The 17,905-nt window shown below is 49.5% G+C and overlaps 2 protein-coding genes across 9 annotated transcripts in view; one reads left to right on the top strand and one right to left on the bottom strand.

The window, feature by feature from the left end:
• LOC120043715 (brain-specific angiogenesis inhibitor 1-associated protein 2-like) overlaps positions 1 to 2,591 on the bottom strand; it is a 146,755-nt gene extending 144,164 nt beyond the window's left edge. For all 8 annotated transcript variants that reach the window (XR_005476501.1, XM_038988273.1, XM_038988269.1 and 5 more), the window contains exon 1: positions 2,487 to 2,591. Coding sequence is in view for 7 of the 8 variants with exons in the window: in XM_038988273.1 (XP_038844201.1) it covers positions 2,487 to 2,558 (72 nt within the window). In the remaining variant the exon portion in view is untranslated. The remainder of the gene's footprint in view (positions 1 to 2,486) is intronic.
• Positions 1 to 17,905, top strand: part of LOC120043725 (gastrula zinc finger protein XlCGF57.1-like) — a 714,153-nt gene that overhangs the window by 206,770 nt on the left and 489,478 nt on the right. The gene's annotated exons all lie outside the window — the stretch shown is intronic.

Consider the following 17,905-nt stretch of genomic DNA (forward strand, 5'->3'; position numbering starts at 1 on the left):
CTCGCTCTCCCCGCTCTGAAACACCGCCTCTCCCCGCTCTCTCTCTCCCCGCTCTGAAACACCGCCTCTCCCCGCTCTCTCTCCCCCTCTCTGAAAAACACCACCTCTCGCCGCTCTTTCTCTCTCCGCTCTCTCTCTCCCCTTCTCTGAAACACCGCCTCTCCCCGCTCTTTCTCCCCTTCTCTGAAACACCACCTCTCCCCGCTCTCTCTCTCCCCTTCTCTGAAACACCACCTCTCCCCGCTCTGAAACACCGCCTCTCCCCGCTCTCTCTCTCCCCTTCTCTGAAACACCGCCTCTCCCCGCTCTGAAACACCGCCTCTCCCTGCTCTCTCTCTCCCCTTCTCTGAAACACCGCCTCTCCCCGCTCTCTCTCTCCCCTTCTCTGAAACACCGCCTCTCCCCGCTCTGAAACACCGCCTCTCCCTGCTCTCTCTCTCCCCTTCTCTGAAACACCGCCTCTCCCCGCTCTTTCTCCCCTTCTCTGAAACACCGCCTCTCCCCGCTCTGAAACACCGCCTCTGCCCGCTCTCTCTCTCCCCTTCTCTGAAACACCGCCTCTCCCCGCTCTCTCTCTCCCCTTCTCTGAAACACCGCCTCTCCCCGCTCTGAAACACCGCCTCTCCCCGCTCTCTTTCTCCCCTTCTCTGAAACACCGCCTCTCCCCGCTCTTTCTCTCCCCTTCTCTGAAACACCACCTCTCCCTGCTCTGAAACACCGCCTCTCCCCGCTCTCTCTCTCCCCTTCTCTGAAACACTGCCTCTCCCCGCTCTCTCTCCCCCCTTCTCTGAAACACCATCTCTCCCCCCTTCTCTGAAACACCATCTCTCCCCCCTTCTCTGAAACACCATCTCTCCCCTTCTCTGAAACACCATCTCTCCCCTTCTCTGAAACACCATCTCTCCCCTTCTCTGAAACACCATCTCTCCCCTTCTCTGAAACACCATCTCTCCCCTTCTCTGAAACACCATCTCTCCCCTTCTCTGAAACACCATCTCTCCCCTTCTCTGAAACACCATCTCTCCCTTCTCTAACACCATCTCTCCCTTCTCTGAAACACCACCTCTCCCTGCTCTGAAACACCACCTCTCCCCTTCTCTGAAACACCGCCCTCTCCCCACTCTGAAACACCGCCTCTCCCCTTCTCTGAAACACCGCCTCTCCCCGCTCTCTCTCTCCCCACTCTCTCTCTCCCCTTCTCTCCCCACTCTCTCTCTCCCCACTCTCTCTCTCCCCACTCTCTCTCTCCCCACTCTCTCTCTCCCCACTCTCTCTCTCCCCTTCTCTCTCTGCCCAAATATGTTAAACTAGTTACATTATTCTTTTGAATTTCTGACTTTGATTTCAAATCAAAATGTATTTATAAAGCCATTTTTACATCAGCAGATGTCACAACGTGCATATACAGAAACCCAGCTTAAACCCCCAAACAGCAAGTAATGCAGATGTAGAAGCACGGTGGCTAGAATGTATTATAGTTCTATAAAGCCCCAGGAGCGACTGAGAAACCCTGAACTAGCTAGTAATACACAGATCTAGCTGTCCTAGTAGATCAGTTGGTAGGCTGTTCTCTTAGGTCATCCATGGAACATGAACGCCTGGAAAGAAGCTCTTCCCAATATGAATCTAAGACAGAGGCTCCAGGATTATTTCTGCTGAACAGGTTTTGTGATGTTGAAATCCCCAGGGCCAATGTTTGAAGTACCTGTTACAACACAGCCTGCTAGCTGCTCTACCTCTACCTCCTCCTCCTTCCTGCCCTGTCAACCAAACACAAATGTGTAGGAATGTCTCCCTCACACACACACACACCCTGTTCTAGTGGACACAGTAGGGTGCCAACATGAAATACATTGAAAGAAGTTAATGTGTAATGAATCTATTGATTAAATGTGACTGTGCCACGGTGTGTGTGTCATATGTAGCCGGTCCATTACATGTTCACTATCTCTCACATCAACATAATATGGAGCCTGAACGTATTACAAACATGATCTAGCTATTATGGCAGAAGCATAGCGCAGTATGACATGTCTGAACAGTGGCGTGTAGCCTACATTGTGCGGCTGCGCCGAGGAGCGCTGATTTTCCTGTAGAAATGTAGTCCTACCTGATGACCCACGGACGGCAACAAAATGAAAGCTACGCGTTGCTATTGACTGTAAAATACATATAATAACTCACAGAATGCCATTAGGGAGGTAGGTCGTAATTTTGAAAAGTACATTTATTCAGAAAAGTAGGCCAATATAATTGAACAGGGAAGACTTTCAATAAAGAGCTTCGAATGTTCCCTCGGGAATTCTCTTCGAGTGAATAGAGATTCTAATCGCCGTTCAAGATGCGCACCGAATGGGGGGGGAAATGCTATTATATCACTAATAAAAACACATTCCAAAATATTTACATAACTTATATTATGAGTAGGAGTATATCGTCTGTCAATAACCTGTGGCATCAAACTTTTTATAGTTGTAGAAGCTTACCTTGTAGACATTCTCCGTTATGCGGTGAACCTCGTCGGTGCGAGACATCTTGAAATCTTCGGTCAAAACCATAAACAGTATTTTCCTTTAGAGAGAAGTTATCCGAGTGAATACGCCGAATGGGTAGAGAGAGTAGCCTAAACGAAGAGAAGATGTGATGCGATTGACCGCGAAGGTACGTGTGGCTGAAAGAAAGACAGTAAACGGAAGATTCTCTAGGTCGGTTGCACCCACTCAAATCCCTCTCACGCACTCAATCTCTGCGGTGTTCGCCAAAGCGTCTTGTCACATCGCGGAGCTTTTCCAATTACAAGAGCACCACCCCGCCTTCTCTGAAACACCGCCTCTCCCGCTCTTTCTACCCCCTTCTCTCTCTGCCCAAATATGTTAAACTAGTTGCATTATTCATTTGAATTTCTGACATTGATTTCAAATAAAATGTATTTATAACACCAAATGCATTTATAAAGTGCTTACACAGAAACCCAGCCTAAAACCCCAAACAGCAAGCGTTGCAGAAGCACGGTGGCAAGGATTTATTATAGTTCTATAAAGCTTTATATTTCATAAATATATACAGTGCCTATAGAAAGTCTACATCCCCTTGAACTTTTTTTTTCAAATTTTGTTGCATTAAAATGTGGGATTAAAATAGATTTCATGTTTGTTTTTTGATTTCATGTTTTTTTTTTTTACTCAATTATAAATGATATGGAGTGCATAAATGATATGGATTCCCTGTGTGTGAAATAATAGGGCTTGACATGATTTATGATTGACTAACCCTTCCTCTGTCCCCCTTACACACATCTGGAAGGTCCCTCAGTCAAGTATTACATTTCAAGCACAGATTCAACTACAAAGACAAGGGGGCTTTTCGAAAGCCTCAAAGAAGGGCAGTGATTGATTGGTAGATGGGTAACAAATCAGACTTTGGATATCTCTTTAAGCATGGTCAAGCTAATAACTATGCTGTGGATGATGTATTAAACCATCCAGACATCAAAGATGCAGTCCTCCTTCGAGAACTGAGCTGCAGGACAGGAAGAAAACTGCTTAGGGATGTCACCATGCGGCTGGTGGTGATTTTAAAACAGTTACAGAGTTCAGTGGCTGTGATGGAAGAAAACTGCTTAGGGATGTCACCATGTGGCTGGTGGTGATTTTAAAACAGTTACAGAGTTCAGTGGCTGTGATGGAAGAAAACTGCTTAGGGATGTCACCATGTGGCTGTTGGTGATTTTAAAACAGTTACAGAGTTCAGTGGCTGTGATGGTGACATCCCTAAGCAGTTTTCTTCCATCACAGCCACTGAACTCTGTAACTGTTTTAAAATCACCACCAGCCGCATGGAAGAAAACTGCTTAGGGATGTCACCATGCGGCTGGTGGTGATTTTAAAACAGTTACAGAGTTCAGTGGCTGTGATGGAAGAAAACTGCTTAGGGATGTCACCATCACAGCCACTGAACTCTGTAACTGTTTTAAAATCACCAACAGCCACATGGTGACATCCCTAAGCAGTTTTCTTCCATCACAGCCACTGAACTCTGTAACTGTTTTAAAATCACCACCAGCCACATGGTGACATCCCTAAGCAGTTTTCTTCCATCACAGCCACTGAACTCTGTAACTGTTTTAAAATCACCACCAGCCGCATGGTGACATCCCTAAGCAGTTTTCTTCCTGTCCTGCAGCTCAGTTCTCGAAGGAGGACTGCATCTTTGATGTCTGGATGGTTTAATACATCATCCACAGCATAGTTATTAGCTTGACCATGCTTAAAGAGATATCCAAAGTCTGATTTGTTACCCATCTACCAATCAATCACTGCCCTTCTTTGAGGCTTTCGAAAAGCCCCCTTGTCTTTGTAGTTGAATCTGTGCTTGAAATGTAATACTTGACTGAGGGACCTTCCAGATGTGTGTAAGGGGGACAGAGGAAGGGTTAGTCAATCATAAATCATGTCAAGCCCTATTATTTCACACACAGGGAATCCATATCATTTATGCACTCCATATCATTTATAATTGAGTAAAAAAAAAAAACATGAAATCAAAAAACAAACATGAAATCTATTTTAATCCCACATTTTAATGCAACAAAATTTGAAAAAAAAGTTCAAGGGGATGTAGACTTTCTATAGGCACTGTATATATTTATGAAATATAAAGCTTTATAGAACTATAATAAATCCTTGCCACCGTGCTTCTGCAACGCTTGCTGTTTGGGGTTTTAGGCTGGGTTTCTGTGTAAGCACTTTATAAATGCATTTGGTGTTATAAATACATTTTATTTGAAATCAATGTCAGAAATTCAAATGAATAATGCAACTAGTTTAACATATTTGGGCAGAGAGAGAAGGGGGTAGAAAGAGCGGGGAGAGGCGGTGTTTCAGAGAAGGCGGGGTGGTGCTCTTGTAATTGGAAAAGCTCCGCGATGTGACAAGACGCTTTGGCGAACACCGCAGAGATTGAGTGCGTGAGAGGGATTTGAGTGGGTGCAACCGACCTAGAGAATCTTCCGTTTACTGTCTTTCTTTCAGCCACACGTACCTTCGCGGTCAATCGCATCACATCTTCTCTTCGTTTAGGCTACTCTCTCTACCCATTCGGCGTATTTCACTCGGATAACTTCTCTCTAAAGGAAAATACTGTTTATGGTTTTGACCGAAGATTTCAAGATGTCTCGCACCGACGAGGTTCACCGCATAACGGAGAATGTCTACAAGGTAAGCTTCTACAACTATAAAAAGTTTGATGCCACAGGTTATTGACAGACGATATACTCCTACTCATAATATAAGTTATGTAAATATTTTGGAATGTGTTTTTATTAGTGATATAATAGCATTTCCCCCCCCATTCGGTGCGCATCTTGAACGGCGATTAGAATCTCTATTCACTCGAAGAGAATTCCCGAGGGAACATTCGAAGCTCTTTATTGAAAGTCTTCCCTGTTCAATTATATTGGCCTACTTTTCTGAATAAATGTACTTTTCAAAATTACGACCTACCTCCCTAATGGCATTCTGTGAGTTATTATATGTATTTTACAGTCAATAGCAACGCGTAGCTTTCATTTTGTTGCCGTCCGTGGGTCATCAGGTAGGACTACATTTCTACAGGAAAATCAGCGCTCCTCGGCGCAGCCGCACAATGTAGGCTACACGCCACTGTTCAGACATGTCATACTGCGCTATGCTTCTGCCATAATAGCTAGATCATGTTTGTAATACGTTCAGGCTCCATATTATGTTGATGTGAGAGATAGTGAACATGTAATGGACCGGCTACATATGACACACACACCGTGGCACAGTCACATTTAATCAATAGATTCATTACACATTAACTTCTTTCAATGTATTTCATGTTGGCACCCTACTGTGTCCACTAGAACAGGGTGTGTGTGTGTGTGAGGGAGACATTCCTACACATTTGTGTTTGGTTGACAGGGCAGGAAGGAGGAGGAGGTAGAGGTAGAGCAGCTAGCAGGCTGTGTTGTAACAGGTACTTCAAACATTGGCCCTGGGGATTTCAACATCACAAAACCTGTTCAGCAGAAATAATCCTGGAGCCTCTGTCTTAGATTCATATTGGGAAGAGCTTCTTTCCAGGCGTTCATGTTCCATGGATGACCTAAGAGAACAGCCTACCAACTGATCTACTAGGACAGCTAGATCTGTGTATTACTAGCTAGTTCAGGGTTTCTCAGTCGCTCCTGGGGCTTTATAGAACTATAATACATTCTAGCCACCGTGCTTCTACATCTGCATTACTTGCTGTTTGGGGGTTTAAGCTGGGTTTCTGTATATGCACGTTGTGACATCTGCTGATGTAAAAATGGCTTTATAAATACATTTTGATTTGAAATCAAAGTCAGAAATTCAAAAGAATAATGTAACTAGTTTAACATATTTGGGCAGAGAGAGAAGGGGAGAGAGAGAGTGGGGAGAGAGAGAGTGGGGAGAGAGAGAGTGGGGAGAGAGAGAGTGGGGAGAGAGAGAGTGGGGAGAGAAGGGGAGAGAGAGAGTGGGGAGAGAGAGAGCGGGGAGAGGCGGTGTTTCAGAGAAGGGGAGAGGCGGTGTTTCAGAGTGGGGAGAGGCGGTGTTTCAGAGAAGGGGAGAGGTGGTGTTTCAGAGCAGGGAGAGGTGGTGTTTCAGAGAAGGGGAGAGATGGTGTTTCAGAGAAGGGGAGAGATGGTGTTTCAGAGAAGGGGAGAGATGGTGTTTCAGAGAAGGGGAGAGATGGTGTTTCAGAGAAGGGGAGAGATGGTGTTTCAGAGAAGGGGAGAGATGGTGTTTCAGAGAAGGGGAGAGATGGTGTTTCAGAGAAGGGGAGAGATGGTGTTTCAGAGAAGGGGGGAGAGATGGTGTTTCAGAGAAGGGGGGAGAGATGGTGTTTCAGAGAAGGGGGGAGAGAGAGCGGGGAGAGGCAGTGTTTCAGAGAAGGGGAGAGAGAGAGCGGGGAGAGGCGGTGTTTCAGAGCAGGGAGAGGTGGTGTTTCAGAGAAGGGGAGAGAAAGAGCGGGGAGAGGCGGTGTTTCAGAGAAGGGGAGAAAGAGAGCGGGGAGAGGCGGTGTTTCAGAGCGGGGAGAGGCGGTGTTTCAGAGAAGGGGAGAGAGAGAGCGGGGAGAGGCGGTGTTTCAGAGAAGGGGAGAGAGAGAGCGGGCAGAGGCGGTGTTTCAGAGCGGGGAGAGGCGGTGTTTCAGAGAAGGGGAGAAAGAGCGGGGAGAGGCGGTGTTTCAGAGAAGGGGAGAGAGAGAGCAGGGAGAGGCGGTGTTTCAGAGCGGGGAGAGGCGGTGTTTCAGAGAAGGGGAGAGAGAGAGCGGGGAGAGGCGGTGTTTCAGAGAAGGGGAGAGAGAGAGCAGGGAGAGGCGGTGTTTCAGAGCGGGGAGAGGCGGTGTTTCAGAGAAGGGGAGAGAGAGAGCGGGGAGAGGCGGTGTTTCAGAGCGGGGAGAGGTGGTGTTTCAGAGAAGGGGAGAGAGAGAGCGGGGAGAGGTGGTGTTTCAGAGAAGGGGAGAAAGAGCGGGGAGAGGCGGTGTTTCAGAGAAGGGGAGAGAGAGAGCGGGGAGAGAAAGAGCGGTGAGAGGTGGTGTTTTTCAGAGAAGGGGAGAGAGAGCGGGGAGAGGCGGTGTTTCAGAGCGGGGAGAGAGAGAGCGGGGAGAGGCGGTGTTTCAGAGCGGGGAGAGAGAGAGCGGTGAGAGGCGGTGTTTCAGAGCGGGGAGAGAGAGAGCGGTGAGAGGCGGTGTTTCAGAGCGGGGAGAGAGAGAGAGGTGGTGTTTCAGAGATGGGGAGAGAGAGAGCGGTGAGAGGCGGTGTTTCAGAGATGGGGAGAGAGAGAGCGGGGGGAGGTGGTGTTTCAGAGAAGGGGGGTGTCCTGGGCCCCCTGGGTGCACTGTTTCCCCCTAGCAATACACAGCTGATTCAAATCATCAACTCTTCATCAAGCTTTGAATATTTGAGTCGGCTGTGTAGTGCCAGGGCAAAAAACAACATGTTCACCGGGGGCAGGACCAAGTTTGGGAAACCCTGAACTAGTTGACACCTGAAGGCTGATATTTCAGATGGGAACAGAACCTTCCTTTTACACTGCATAGCCTAGAGCCCTAGGCCTATAGGAAACGAACTAGCTTACAGAATATGGAAGGGCCTTGGGGTTTGGACCTGAAACAATGTATTTTGTTGTAGTGGGGGGTCTGCATATATAAGCCTACAGAAATACCTGGACTAAAACACTCAGTTCAGTTGTAACCATTTTAAAATATGCTAAGGGTCTCAACTACCACATGTTGGCTGTCCATAGGGCTCATGTTGACTTCCTTGCGCTTGGCAACCGGGCTTGAACCTTTTTAATGAAACACCTGGTGCATGGTTGTTGTGGAATGCTAACATAACTCTCTGGTTATGAGGGCACTAAGACCTTCCTGTTACACATGGAATCACATCACTATGATTCTACACACACAGCATCCATGTCCTCCTCTCAGCTTTTCAAGGTGGAGAGACCATGGCAGTGTTAGTAGGGCCCACCGTAGAAAAAGGTTTGGCAAAAGAAACCAAATCTTTGTTCTTATTGGTTATTGTTCAGTTTCTACCATCTATAATTCAAAATCCTTCAAACCGTTTTCTCCCTACTGAACACCACCCAAACCCCAACATCCAACTAACCACCCATTTGCCCTGTTCACTGCAGTGCTCCGACTCCCACACACCCCCTCTCCTCTCGCCTTCGCCAGGCACAGTTCTACTCTGAAAGAAGGACGTGTAGGATCCCAGAATAGGGCTGAGGGGAGCTGAGGTCTCTCTTGCTGTTCTTTTGGGAATCTGTCAGACGTCAGAAAGGAGGCCAGATGACGAGAGGCTGAGAGGGAGATGTTTCTTTTAGAGACCCTGAAGGAGGGAGGGAAGTGTTTCTTTTAGAGACCCTGAAGGAGGGAGGGAAGTGTTTCTTTTAGAGACCCTGAAGGAGGGAGGGAAGTGTTTCCTTTAGAGACCCTGAAGGAGGGAGGGAAGTGTTTCTTTTAGAGACCCTGAAGGAGGGAGGGAAGTGTTTCTTTTAGAGACCCTGAAGGAGGGAGGGAAGTGTTTCCTTTAGAGACCCTGAAGGAGGGAGGGAAGTGTTTCCTTTAGAGACCCTGAAGGAGGGAGGGAAGTGTTTCTTTTAGAGACCCTGAAGGAGGGAGGGAAGTGTTTCCTTTAGAGACCCTGAAGGAGGGAGGGAAGTGTTTCTTTTAGAGACCCTGACCCTGTGTAGTAGTAGTAGTGGCCCTGTGTAGTAGTAGTAGTGGCCCTGTGTTGTAGTAGTAGTGGCCCTGTGTAGTAGTAGTAGTGGCCCTGTGTAGTAGTAGTGACCCTGTGTAGTAGTAGTAGAGGCCCTGTGTTGTAGTAGTAGTGGCCCTGTGTAGTAGTAGTAGTGGCCCTGTGTAGTAGTAGTAGTGGCCCTGTGTAGTAGTAGTAGAGGCCCTGTGTAGTAGTAGTAGAGGCCCTGTGTAGTAGTAGTAGTGGCCCTGTGTAGTAGTAGTAGTGGCCCTGTGTTGTAGTAGAGGCCCTGTGTTGTAGTAGTAGTGGCCCTGTGTTGTAGTAGTAGTGGCCCTGTGTTGTAGTAGTAGAGGCCCTGTGTAGTAGTAGAGGCCCTGTGTTGTTGTAGTAGTAGAGGCCCTGTGTTGTTGTAGTAGTAGAGGCCCTGTGTTGTTGTAGTAGTGGCCCTGTGTTGTAGTAGTAGTGGCCCTGTGTTGTAGTAGTAGTGGCCCTGTGTAGTAGTAGAGGCCCTGTGTTGTAGTAGTAGTGGCCCTGTGTTGTAGTAGTAGTGGCCCTGTGTTGTAGTAGTGGCCCTGTGTTGTAGTAGTAGTGGCCCTGTGTTGTAGTAGTAGTGGCCCTGTGTAGTAGTAGTAGTGGCCCTGTGTAGTAGTAGAGGCCCTGTGTTGTAGTAGTGACCCTGTGTAGTAGTAGTAGTGGCCCTGTGTTGTAGTAGTGGCCCTGTGTTGTAGTAGTGGCCCTGTGTAGTAGTAGTAGTGGCCCTGTGTAGTAGTAGTAGTGGCCCTGTGTTGTAGTAGTGACCCTGTGTTGTAGTAGTGGCCCTGTGTTGTAGTAGTGGCCCTGTGTTGTAGTAGTGGCCCTGTGTAGTAGTAGTGACCCTGTGTAGTAGTAGTGGCCCTGTGTTGTAGTAGTAGTGGCCCTGTGTAGTAGTAGAGGCCCTGTGTTGTAGTAGTAGTGGCCCTGTGTTGTAGTAGTGGCCCTGTGTAGTAGTAGTGGCCCTGTGTTGTAGTAGTGGCCCTGTGTAGTAGTAGTGGCCCTGTGTTGTAGTAGTGACCCTGTGTTGTAGTAGTGGCCCTGTGTTGTAGTAGTAGTAGTAGTAGAGGCCCTGTGTTGTAGTAGTAGTGACCCTGTGTAGTAGTAGTGGCCCTGTGTTGTAGTAGTAGTAGAGGCCCTGTGTTGTAGTAGTAGTGGCCCTGTGTAGTAGTAGTGGCCCTGTGTTGTAGTAGTGGCCCTGTGTTGTAGTAGTAGTAGTAGTAGAGGCCCTGTGTTGTAGTAGTAGTGACCCTGTGTAGTAGTAGTGGCCCTGTGTAGTAGTAGTGGCCCTGTGTTGTAGTAGTGACCCTGTGTTGTAGTAGTGACCCTGTGTAGTAGTAGTGGCCCTGTGTAGTAGTAGTGGCCCTGTGTTGTAGTAGTGGCCCTGTGTTGTAGTAGTGGCCCTGTGTTGTAGTAGTGACCCTGTGTAGTAGTAGTAGTGGCCCTGTGTTGTAGTAGTGGCCCTGTGTAGTAGTAGTGGCCCTGTGTTGTAGTAGTGGCCCTGTGTTGTAGTAGTGGCCCTGTGTTGTAGTAGTGGCCCTGTGTTGTAGTAGTAGTAGTAGTAGTAGTAGTAGTAGTGGCCCTGTGTAGTAGTAGTAGTGACCCTGTGTAGTAGTAGTGGCCCTGTGTTGTAGTAGTGGCCCTGTGTTGTAGTAGTGGCCCTGTGTTGTAGTAGTAGTAGTAGTAGTAGTAGTGGCCCTGTGTTGTAGTAGTAGTAGTAGTAGTAGTAGTGACCCTGTGTAGTAGTAGTGGCCCTGTGTTGTAGTAGTAGTGGCCCTGTGTAGTAGTAGTGGCCCTGTGTTGTAGTAGTGGCCCTGTGTTTGTAGTAGGTATCTGGCCCTGTGTTGTAGTAGGTATCTGGCCCTGTGTAGTAGTAGTAGTAGGTATCTGGCCCTGTGTAGTAGTAGTAGGTATCTGGCCCTGTGTAGTAGTAGTAGGCATCTGGCCCTGTGTAGTAGTAGTAGGCATCTGGCCCTGTGTAGTAGTAGTAGTAGGCATCTGGCCCTGTGTAGTAGTAGTAGTAGGCATCTGGCCCTGTGTAGTAGTAGTAGGCATCTGGCCCTGTGTAGTAGTAGTAGGCATCTGGCCCTGTGTAGTTGTAGTAGTAGGTATCTGGCCCTGAAAAGAGTTGGCATGGGTCCCCAAATCCTCAAAAGGTTCTTCAGCTGCACCATCGAGAGCATCCTGACCGGTTGCATCATCGCCTGGTATGGCAACTGCTCGGAATCTGACCGTAAGGCGCTACAGAGGGTAGTGTGAACGGCCCAGTACATCACTGGGGCCAAGCTTCCTGCCATCCAGGACCTATATAATAGGCGGTGTCAGAGGAAAGCCCATAAAATTGTCAGAGACTCCAGTCACCCAAGTTAAAGACTGTTTTCTCTGCTACCGCATGGCAAGCGGTACCGGAGTGCCAAGTCTAGGACCAAAAGGACGCTCAACAGCTTCTACCCCAAGCCATTAGACTGCTGAACAATTCATAAAAATCGCCACTGGACAATTTATATTGACCCCCCCCCCCCTCCCTTTTGTACACTGCTGCTACTTGCGGTTTGTTTGTTACCTATGTATAGTCACTTCGCCCCCACCTACATGTACAGATTACATCAACTAGCCTGTACCCTCGCACACTGACTCGGTACCGGTGCCCCCTGTAGATAACCTCCACACTGACTCGGTACCTGTGCCCCCTGTGTATAACCTCCACACTGACTCGGTACCGGTGCCCCCTGTGTATATCCTCCACACTGACTCGGTACCGGAGTCCCCTGTTAATAGCCTCCACACTGACTCGGTACCGGTGCCCCCTGTGTATAGCCTCCACACTGACTCGGTACCGGTGCCCCCTGTATATAACCTCCACACTGACTCGGTACCGGTGCCCCCTGTATATAACCTCCACACTGACTCGGTACCGGAGTCCCCTGTGTATAGCCTCCACACTGACTCGGTACCGGTGCCCCCTGTATATAACCTCCACACTGACTCGGTACCGGTGACCCCTGTATATAACCTCCACACTGACTCGGTACTGGTGCCCCCTGTATATAACCTCCACACTGACTCGGTACCGGTGCCCCCTGTATATAACCTCCACACTGACTTGGTACCGGTGCCCCCTGTATATAACCTCCACACTGACTCGGTACTGGTGCCCCCTGTATATAACCTCCACACTGACTCGGTACTGGTGACCCCTGTATATAACCTCCACACTGACTCGGTACCGGTGCCCCCTGTATATAACCTCCACACTGACTCGGTACTGGTGCCCCCTGTATATAACCTCCACACTGACTCGGTACTGGTGACCCCTGTATATAACCTCCACACTGACTCGGTACCGGTGCCCCCTGTATATAACCTCCACACTGACTCGGTACCGGTGCCCCCTGTGTATAACCTCCACACTGACTCGGTACCGGTGCCCCCTGTATATAACCTCCACACTGACTCGGTACCGGTGCCCCCTGTATATAACCCCCACACTGACTCGGTACCGGTGCCCCCTGTATATAACCTCCACACTGACTCGGTACCGGTGCCCCCTGTGTATAGCCTCCACACTGACTCGGTACCGGTGCCCCCTGTATATAACCTCCACACTGACTCGGTACTGGTGCCCCCTGTATATAACCTCCACACTGACTCGGTACCGGTGCCCCCTGTATATAACCTCCACACTGACTCGGTACCGGTGCCCCCTGTATATAACCTCCACACTGACTCGGTACCGGTGCCCCCTGTATATAACCTCCACACTGACTCGGTACCGGTGACCCCTGTATATAACCTCCACACTGACTCGGTACCGGTGCCCCCTGTATATAGCCTCCACACTGACTCGGTACCGGTGCCCCCTGTATATAACCTCCACACTGACTCGGTACCGGTGCCCCCTGTATATAACCTCCACACTGACTCTGTACCGGTGCCCCCTGTATATAACCTCCACACTGACTCGGTACCGGTGACCCCTGTATATAACCTCCACACTGACTCGGTACCGGTGCCCCCTGTATATAACCTCCACACTGACTCGCTACCGGTGCCCCCTGTATATAACCTCCACACTGACTCGGTACCGGTGCCCCCTGTATATAACCTCCACACTGACTCGGTACCGGTGCCCCCTGTATATAACCTCCACACTGACTCGGTACCGGTGCCCCCTGTATATAACCTCCACACTGACTCGGTACCGGTGCCCCCTGTATATAACCTCCACACTGACTCGGTACTGGTGCCCCCTGTATATAACCTCCACACTGACTCGGTACCGGTGCCCCCTGTATATAACCTCCACACTGACTCGGTACCGGTGCCCCCTGTATATAACCTCCACACTGACTCGGTACTGGTGCCCCCTGTATATAAACTTATTGTGTTAGTTTTTATTATTACTTTTATTTTAGCCTACTTGGTAAATATTTTCTTCTTCTTGAACTGCACTGTTGGTTAAGGGCTTGTAAGTAAGCAATTCACGGTAAAGTCTACACTTGTTGTATTCGGTGCATGTGACAAATAAAGTTTGATTTGATTTGGTTGGCTCTGCTATGGGTGACTGCATGGTACAGCCAGGTCCATTTCCATGGTAGAATGATGTAAAGACTGCCTAGCTTTACATGCTCTGAGGGGATGGAGAGTTTGAAGGCCTCTTAACTGGCAGCTTGATCTCCTCTGACAGGAGAGGGGGACCCACTAGCCATGACAAACTGACCTGCCTCTGCTGTGGGGGAACGACTTGTATTTATTAGGGTTTGCCATTGGGCAGCAGCTATTCTTCCTGGAGTCCAAACACATTAAGGCAACTTTTTTCATTTGCACATTGTCTCTCGTTCACGTTCGCTTGTAAATGTCCAAACTCACCAAAAATAACATTCGGTAGCTCCTACCCTCGCTCCTACCCTATCCCCTACCCTATCCCCTACCCTATCCCCTACCCTATCCCCTACCTTAGCTCCTACCCTAGCTCCTACCCTAGCTCCTATCCCCTACCCTAGCCCCTATCCCCTACCCTATCCCCTACCCTATCCCCTACCCTAGCTCCTACCCTAGCTCCTACCCTAGCCCCTACCCTAGCCCCTACCCCCTACCCTATCCCCTACCCTATCCCCTACCTTAGCTCCTACCCTAGCTCCTACCCTAGCTCCTACCCTAGCTCCTACCCTATCCCCTACCCTAGCCCCTATCCCCTACCCTATCCCCTACCCTAGCTCCTACCCTAGCTCCTACCCTATCCCCTACCCTATCCCCTACCTTAGCTCCTACTCTAGGTCCTACCCCTACCCGCTGTGTCTGTCTAGAGTCGCTAGGGCAACGGGCCTGCCTGCTCTGCTGAAGAAGGAGGAGGAGGAGCAGACGGGCCGAGAATGGAGAGGGGAAAAACCACAAGGAAATGAAAAGCTAGCAGTGACAGCTGTACAGAACTCCTCCACGGGGCTTTGCCTTCTCAAACACGGCAGAAACACAATATGATGCCCCGTCACCTTATTCATTCACTAACCAACTTAGATAACTAGCAAGTTACACTTAGGGGTCGTGTTACACCTAAGCCGGTAATACCGTAAATCCCGGGATGAGTGAAGGACGATAGGAAAATCTGGATACCGACCAACACTAGCTAGCTACCGTTATCGACCCCCGCCCCTTCTTCTGTGGGGTTTATCGTGGCTGTCATCCAACATTATTGTGCATTAACGCCACCTACTGTACTGGAGTGCCCCCACCTTCCATCTGTCCTAGTTTAAACATGGACCAATAGAAGATCAGAGGGGTTCCTGCACATGCAGAAACGCCCACATGCAGGAACGCCTTGAATTGCAGGCCGCAATTACACCCTTCTCAGAACTGACACGGTCAGAGTAGACGTTACACATAAATGGTGGTCAACAACAGCTTTTCTATGAGTGTAGTATAGGTGAAGGCATGGAGACAGGCCCACTGGCCGTGGTCGTGTCACCTGACTGGCCGTGGTCGTTGTCACCTGACTGGCCGTGGTCGTTGTCACCTGACTGGCCGTGGTCGTGTCACCTGACTGGCCGTGGTCGTTGTCACCTGACTGGCCGTGGTCGTTGTCACCTGACTGGCCGTGTCACCTGACTGGCCGTGGTCGGTGTCACCTGACTGGCCGTGGCCGTGTCACCTGACTGACCTGACTGGTCGTTGTCACCTGACTGGCTGCGGTCGTTGTCACTTGACTGGCCGTGGTCGTTGTCACCTGACTGGCCGTGGTCGTTGTCACCTGACTGGCCGTGTCACCTGACTGGCTGTGTCACCTGACTGGCTGTGTCACCTGACTGGCCGTGGTCGTGTCACCTGACTGATCGTGTCACCTGACTGGCCGTGGTCGTGTCACCTGACTTGACTGGGTTTGAACTCCACTCTCCATACTGTTTCCTGTCTCCTACTAGTCTGGGGTTTCCCCAAGCCTCATTGGTTGTTAGCAGGACTGGGGATTGATTGTGATGTGGTTTAGGAGACATTTGAATCCTGCTGGGTCATTTCACTAGAGAATGCATCCACGCGGTCTGGTGGACGTGTGCCTAAGCAGACGGTGGCTGCACCGGGTGGAGGAGATGCCAACACGCTGGTGTGACTCACATGACACCACTGTGTGTGTGTCAGAGTACAGGGCAGGGTTTGTAAGCACAGCAGTTGTGTGTGTGTGTGTGTGTGTGTGTGTGTGTGTGTGTGTGTGTGTGTGTGTGTGTGTGTGTGTGTGTGTGTGTGTGTGTGTGTGTGTGTGTGTGTGTGTGTGTGTGTGTGTGTGTGTGTGTGTGTGTGTGTGTGTGTGTGTGTGTGTGTGTGTGCGCGTGCGTGTGTTGAATCTCATTGTGTCACTGTTGTTCAGTAAAGGGGCACTCCTTGGTTTGAGTCCCTACATGAGTACAGGGCAGGGTTTGTAAGCACAGCAGTGGGTGTGTTGGAATCTCACGCTCTACCTCAGGGATGGGCATGTGGCCCCACGGCCCCCCTTTTGTAGTGGATTCATCTCCCAAAACACAATGAAACAAACTTTTATTTGTATTTACTCAGTCGGTTTCTCAACTTACTGTTGAGAGGTGTAATGTCAAAATGAAATGCGTATGTCAGTCATGAACAGTCCCTCAATGAGCCACGTCAGCTAACATGTTGTGGATTGGTACGTTAGTATAGCCAGCTTTCTAACACTGTAGTAATCATGATGGAATTACCGACCGGGGAGCCCCCATAGAGTTCTGTTAGTTACTCTCACTCAGATATCATAATACAAACTAAAAACCTTCTCTCCACCCCATGGCAAAATGTGTAAAATTGCAACAAACTTGCTTTTAAACTGCAACATTTTCTCTACACCCATGGCAAAATGTGTAGAATTGAAATGAACTTAAAACATCTCTCTCTACTGTCAAGGGGGGGCTAAAATGTTATGTTCGCGGGGGGACCATTTAGCTCCGGTCCCCTGGCTCTGACTGCATGTGTTGGTATGTATGTGAGTACTCAGACCCGCGAGCCACTGTGGCCCCTCATGATGAGTTTTTGTGGCCCCCACTCCCATCAGTTGCCATCTCTCTACTACCTGAAGGAGAGACAGGCAGGCCTCTGAACCCTACAGTGACTCAGTATAGTGACTCACACCCTCCCTCTACTTTATTTGCCTTAGTGGGAGACGGACAGCTACACACAGGCAGAGAGGCAGAGAGGCAGAGAGGCAGAGAGGCAGAGAGGCAGAGAGGCAGAGAGGCAGAGAGGCAGAGAGGCAGAGGGGCAGAGAGGCAGAGAGAGACTCTAGACATGGCGCTCACAGAACCCGGTCATCCTGACACTCATAGGCTTAGTAAGGCTTTCTGAGATCAGAGGAGTCTCCAGACTGACACTCACAGCCTAGGTTTTGGTGAGTGTGTGCATACGTCTGATCTCCACCAGGCCAGCTTGTCATCTCGCGGGGCGGGGCTGGGGGCGGGGATGTGTGTGTGGGTGTGTGATATTACTAGGCAACTTGGTTGTTAGGACCAAGGAGGGCAGACAATGGGGAAAGTCAACACGACACAACACTGTGGCAGGGAGATGGGAGAGGGAGGGGAAAAGAGGGGCTGGCCTCAAACCCTCAGGCCCAATTCAGAGTTCACAGGCCATATGTATCAGTGTCTGTGTAGGACTGCTGATTTAGGATCAGTTTAGCCTTTTAGAAGACAATGAAGAACAACACATGGACGGGGTGGGGGCCTGTTCCTAGATCTGTAGCAAGCTTTGTGGCTTGGTCTGGAGGGGGAGGGGTGACAGAGGTAGGAGCTGCTCCTTAACCACAGTCTGATTAACATCCCACTAATCCTCATTTTAACAGTTAGGGGCATGTCACATCTGGACTGATCTTGGTTGCCAAATAAGAGAGGGGGGGGGCAGATGGTGAGGGAAGGAGAATAAGGGAGGAGGTGTTGGAGGGAATAAGGAAACAGGAGACGAGTGAGGAGGTGTTGGGAGAGGTGGGAAGAGAATAGGGAGGAGTCTAGGAGAGGTTGGAACTGTCTGCCATGCTCTGGCTCCAGAATGTGTAAACTAGGACCGTTTCCATCTGAGCCATGTAAACATCTATGTCTCTGTGTGCTTTACAGTGATTGTGAAACAGCAGTGTTGAGGTAGTCTTCT

The sequence above is a fragment of the Salvelinus namaycush genome, chromosome 3 (assembly GCF_016432855.1).
Source record: "Salvelinus namaycush isolate Seneca chromosome 3, SaNama_1.0, whole genome shotgun sequence".
In the NCBI taxonomy this organism is placed as follows: domain Eukaryota; kingdom Metazoa; phylum Chordata; class Actinopteri; order Salmoniformes; family Salmonidae; genus Salvelinus; species Salvelinus namaycush.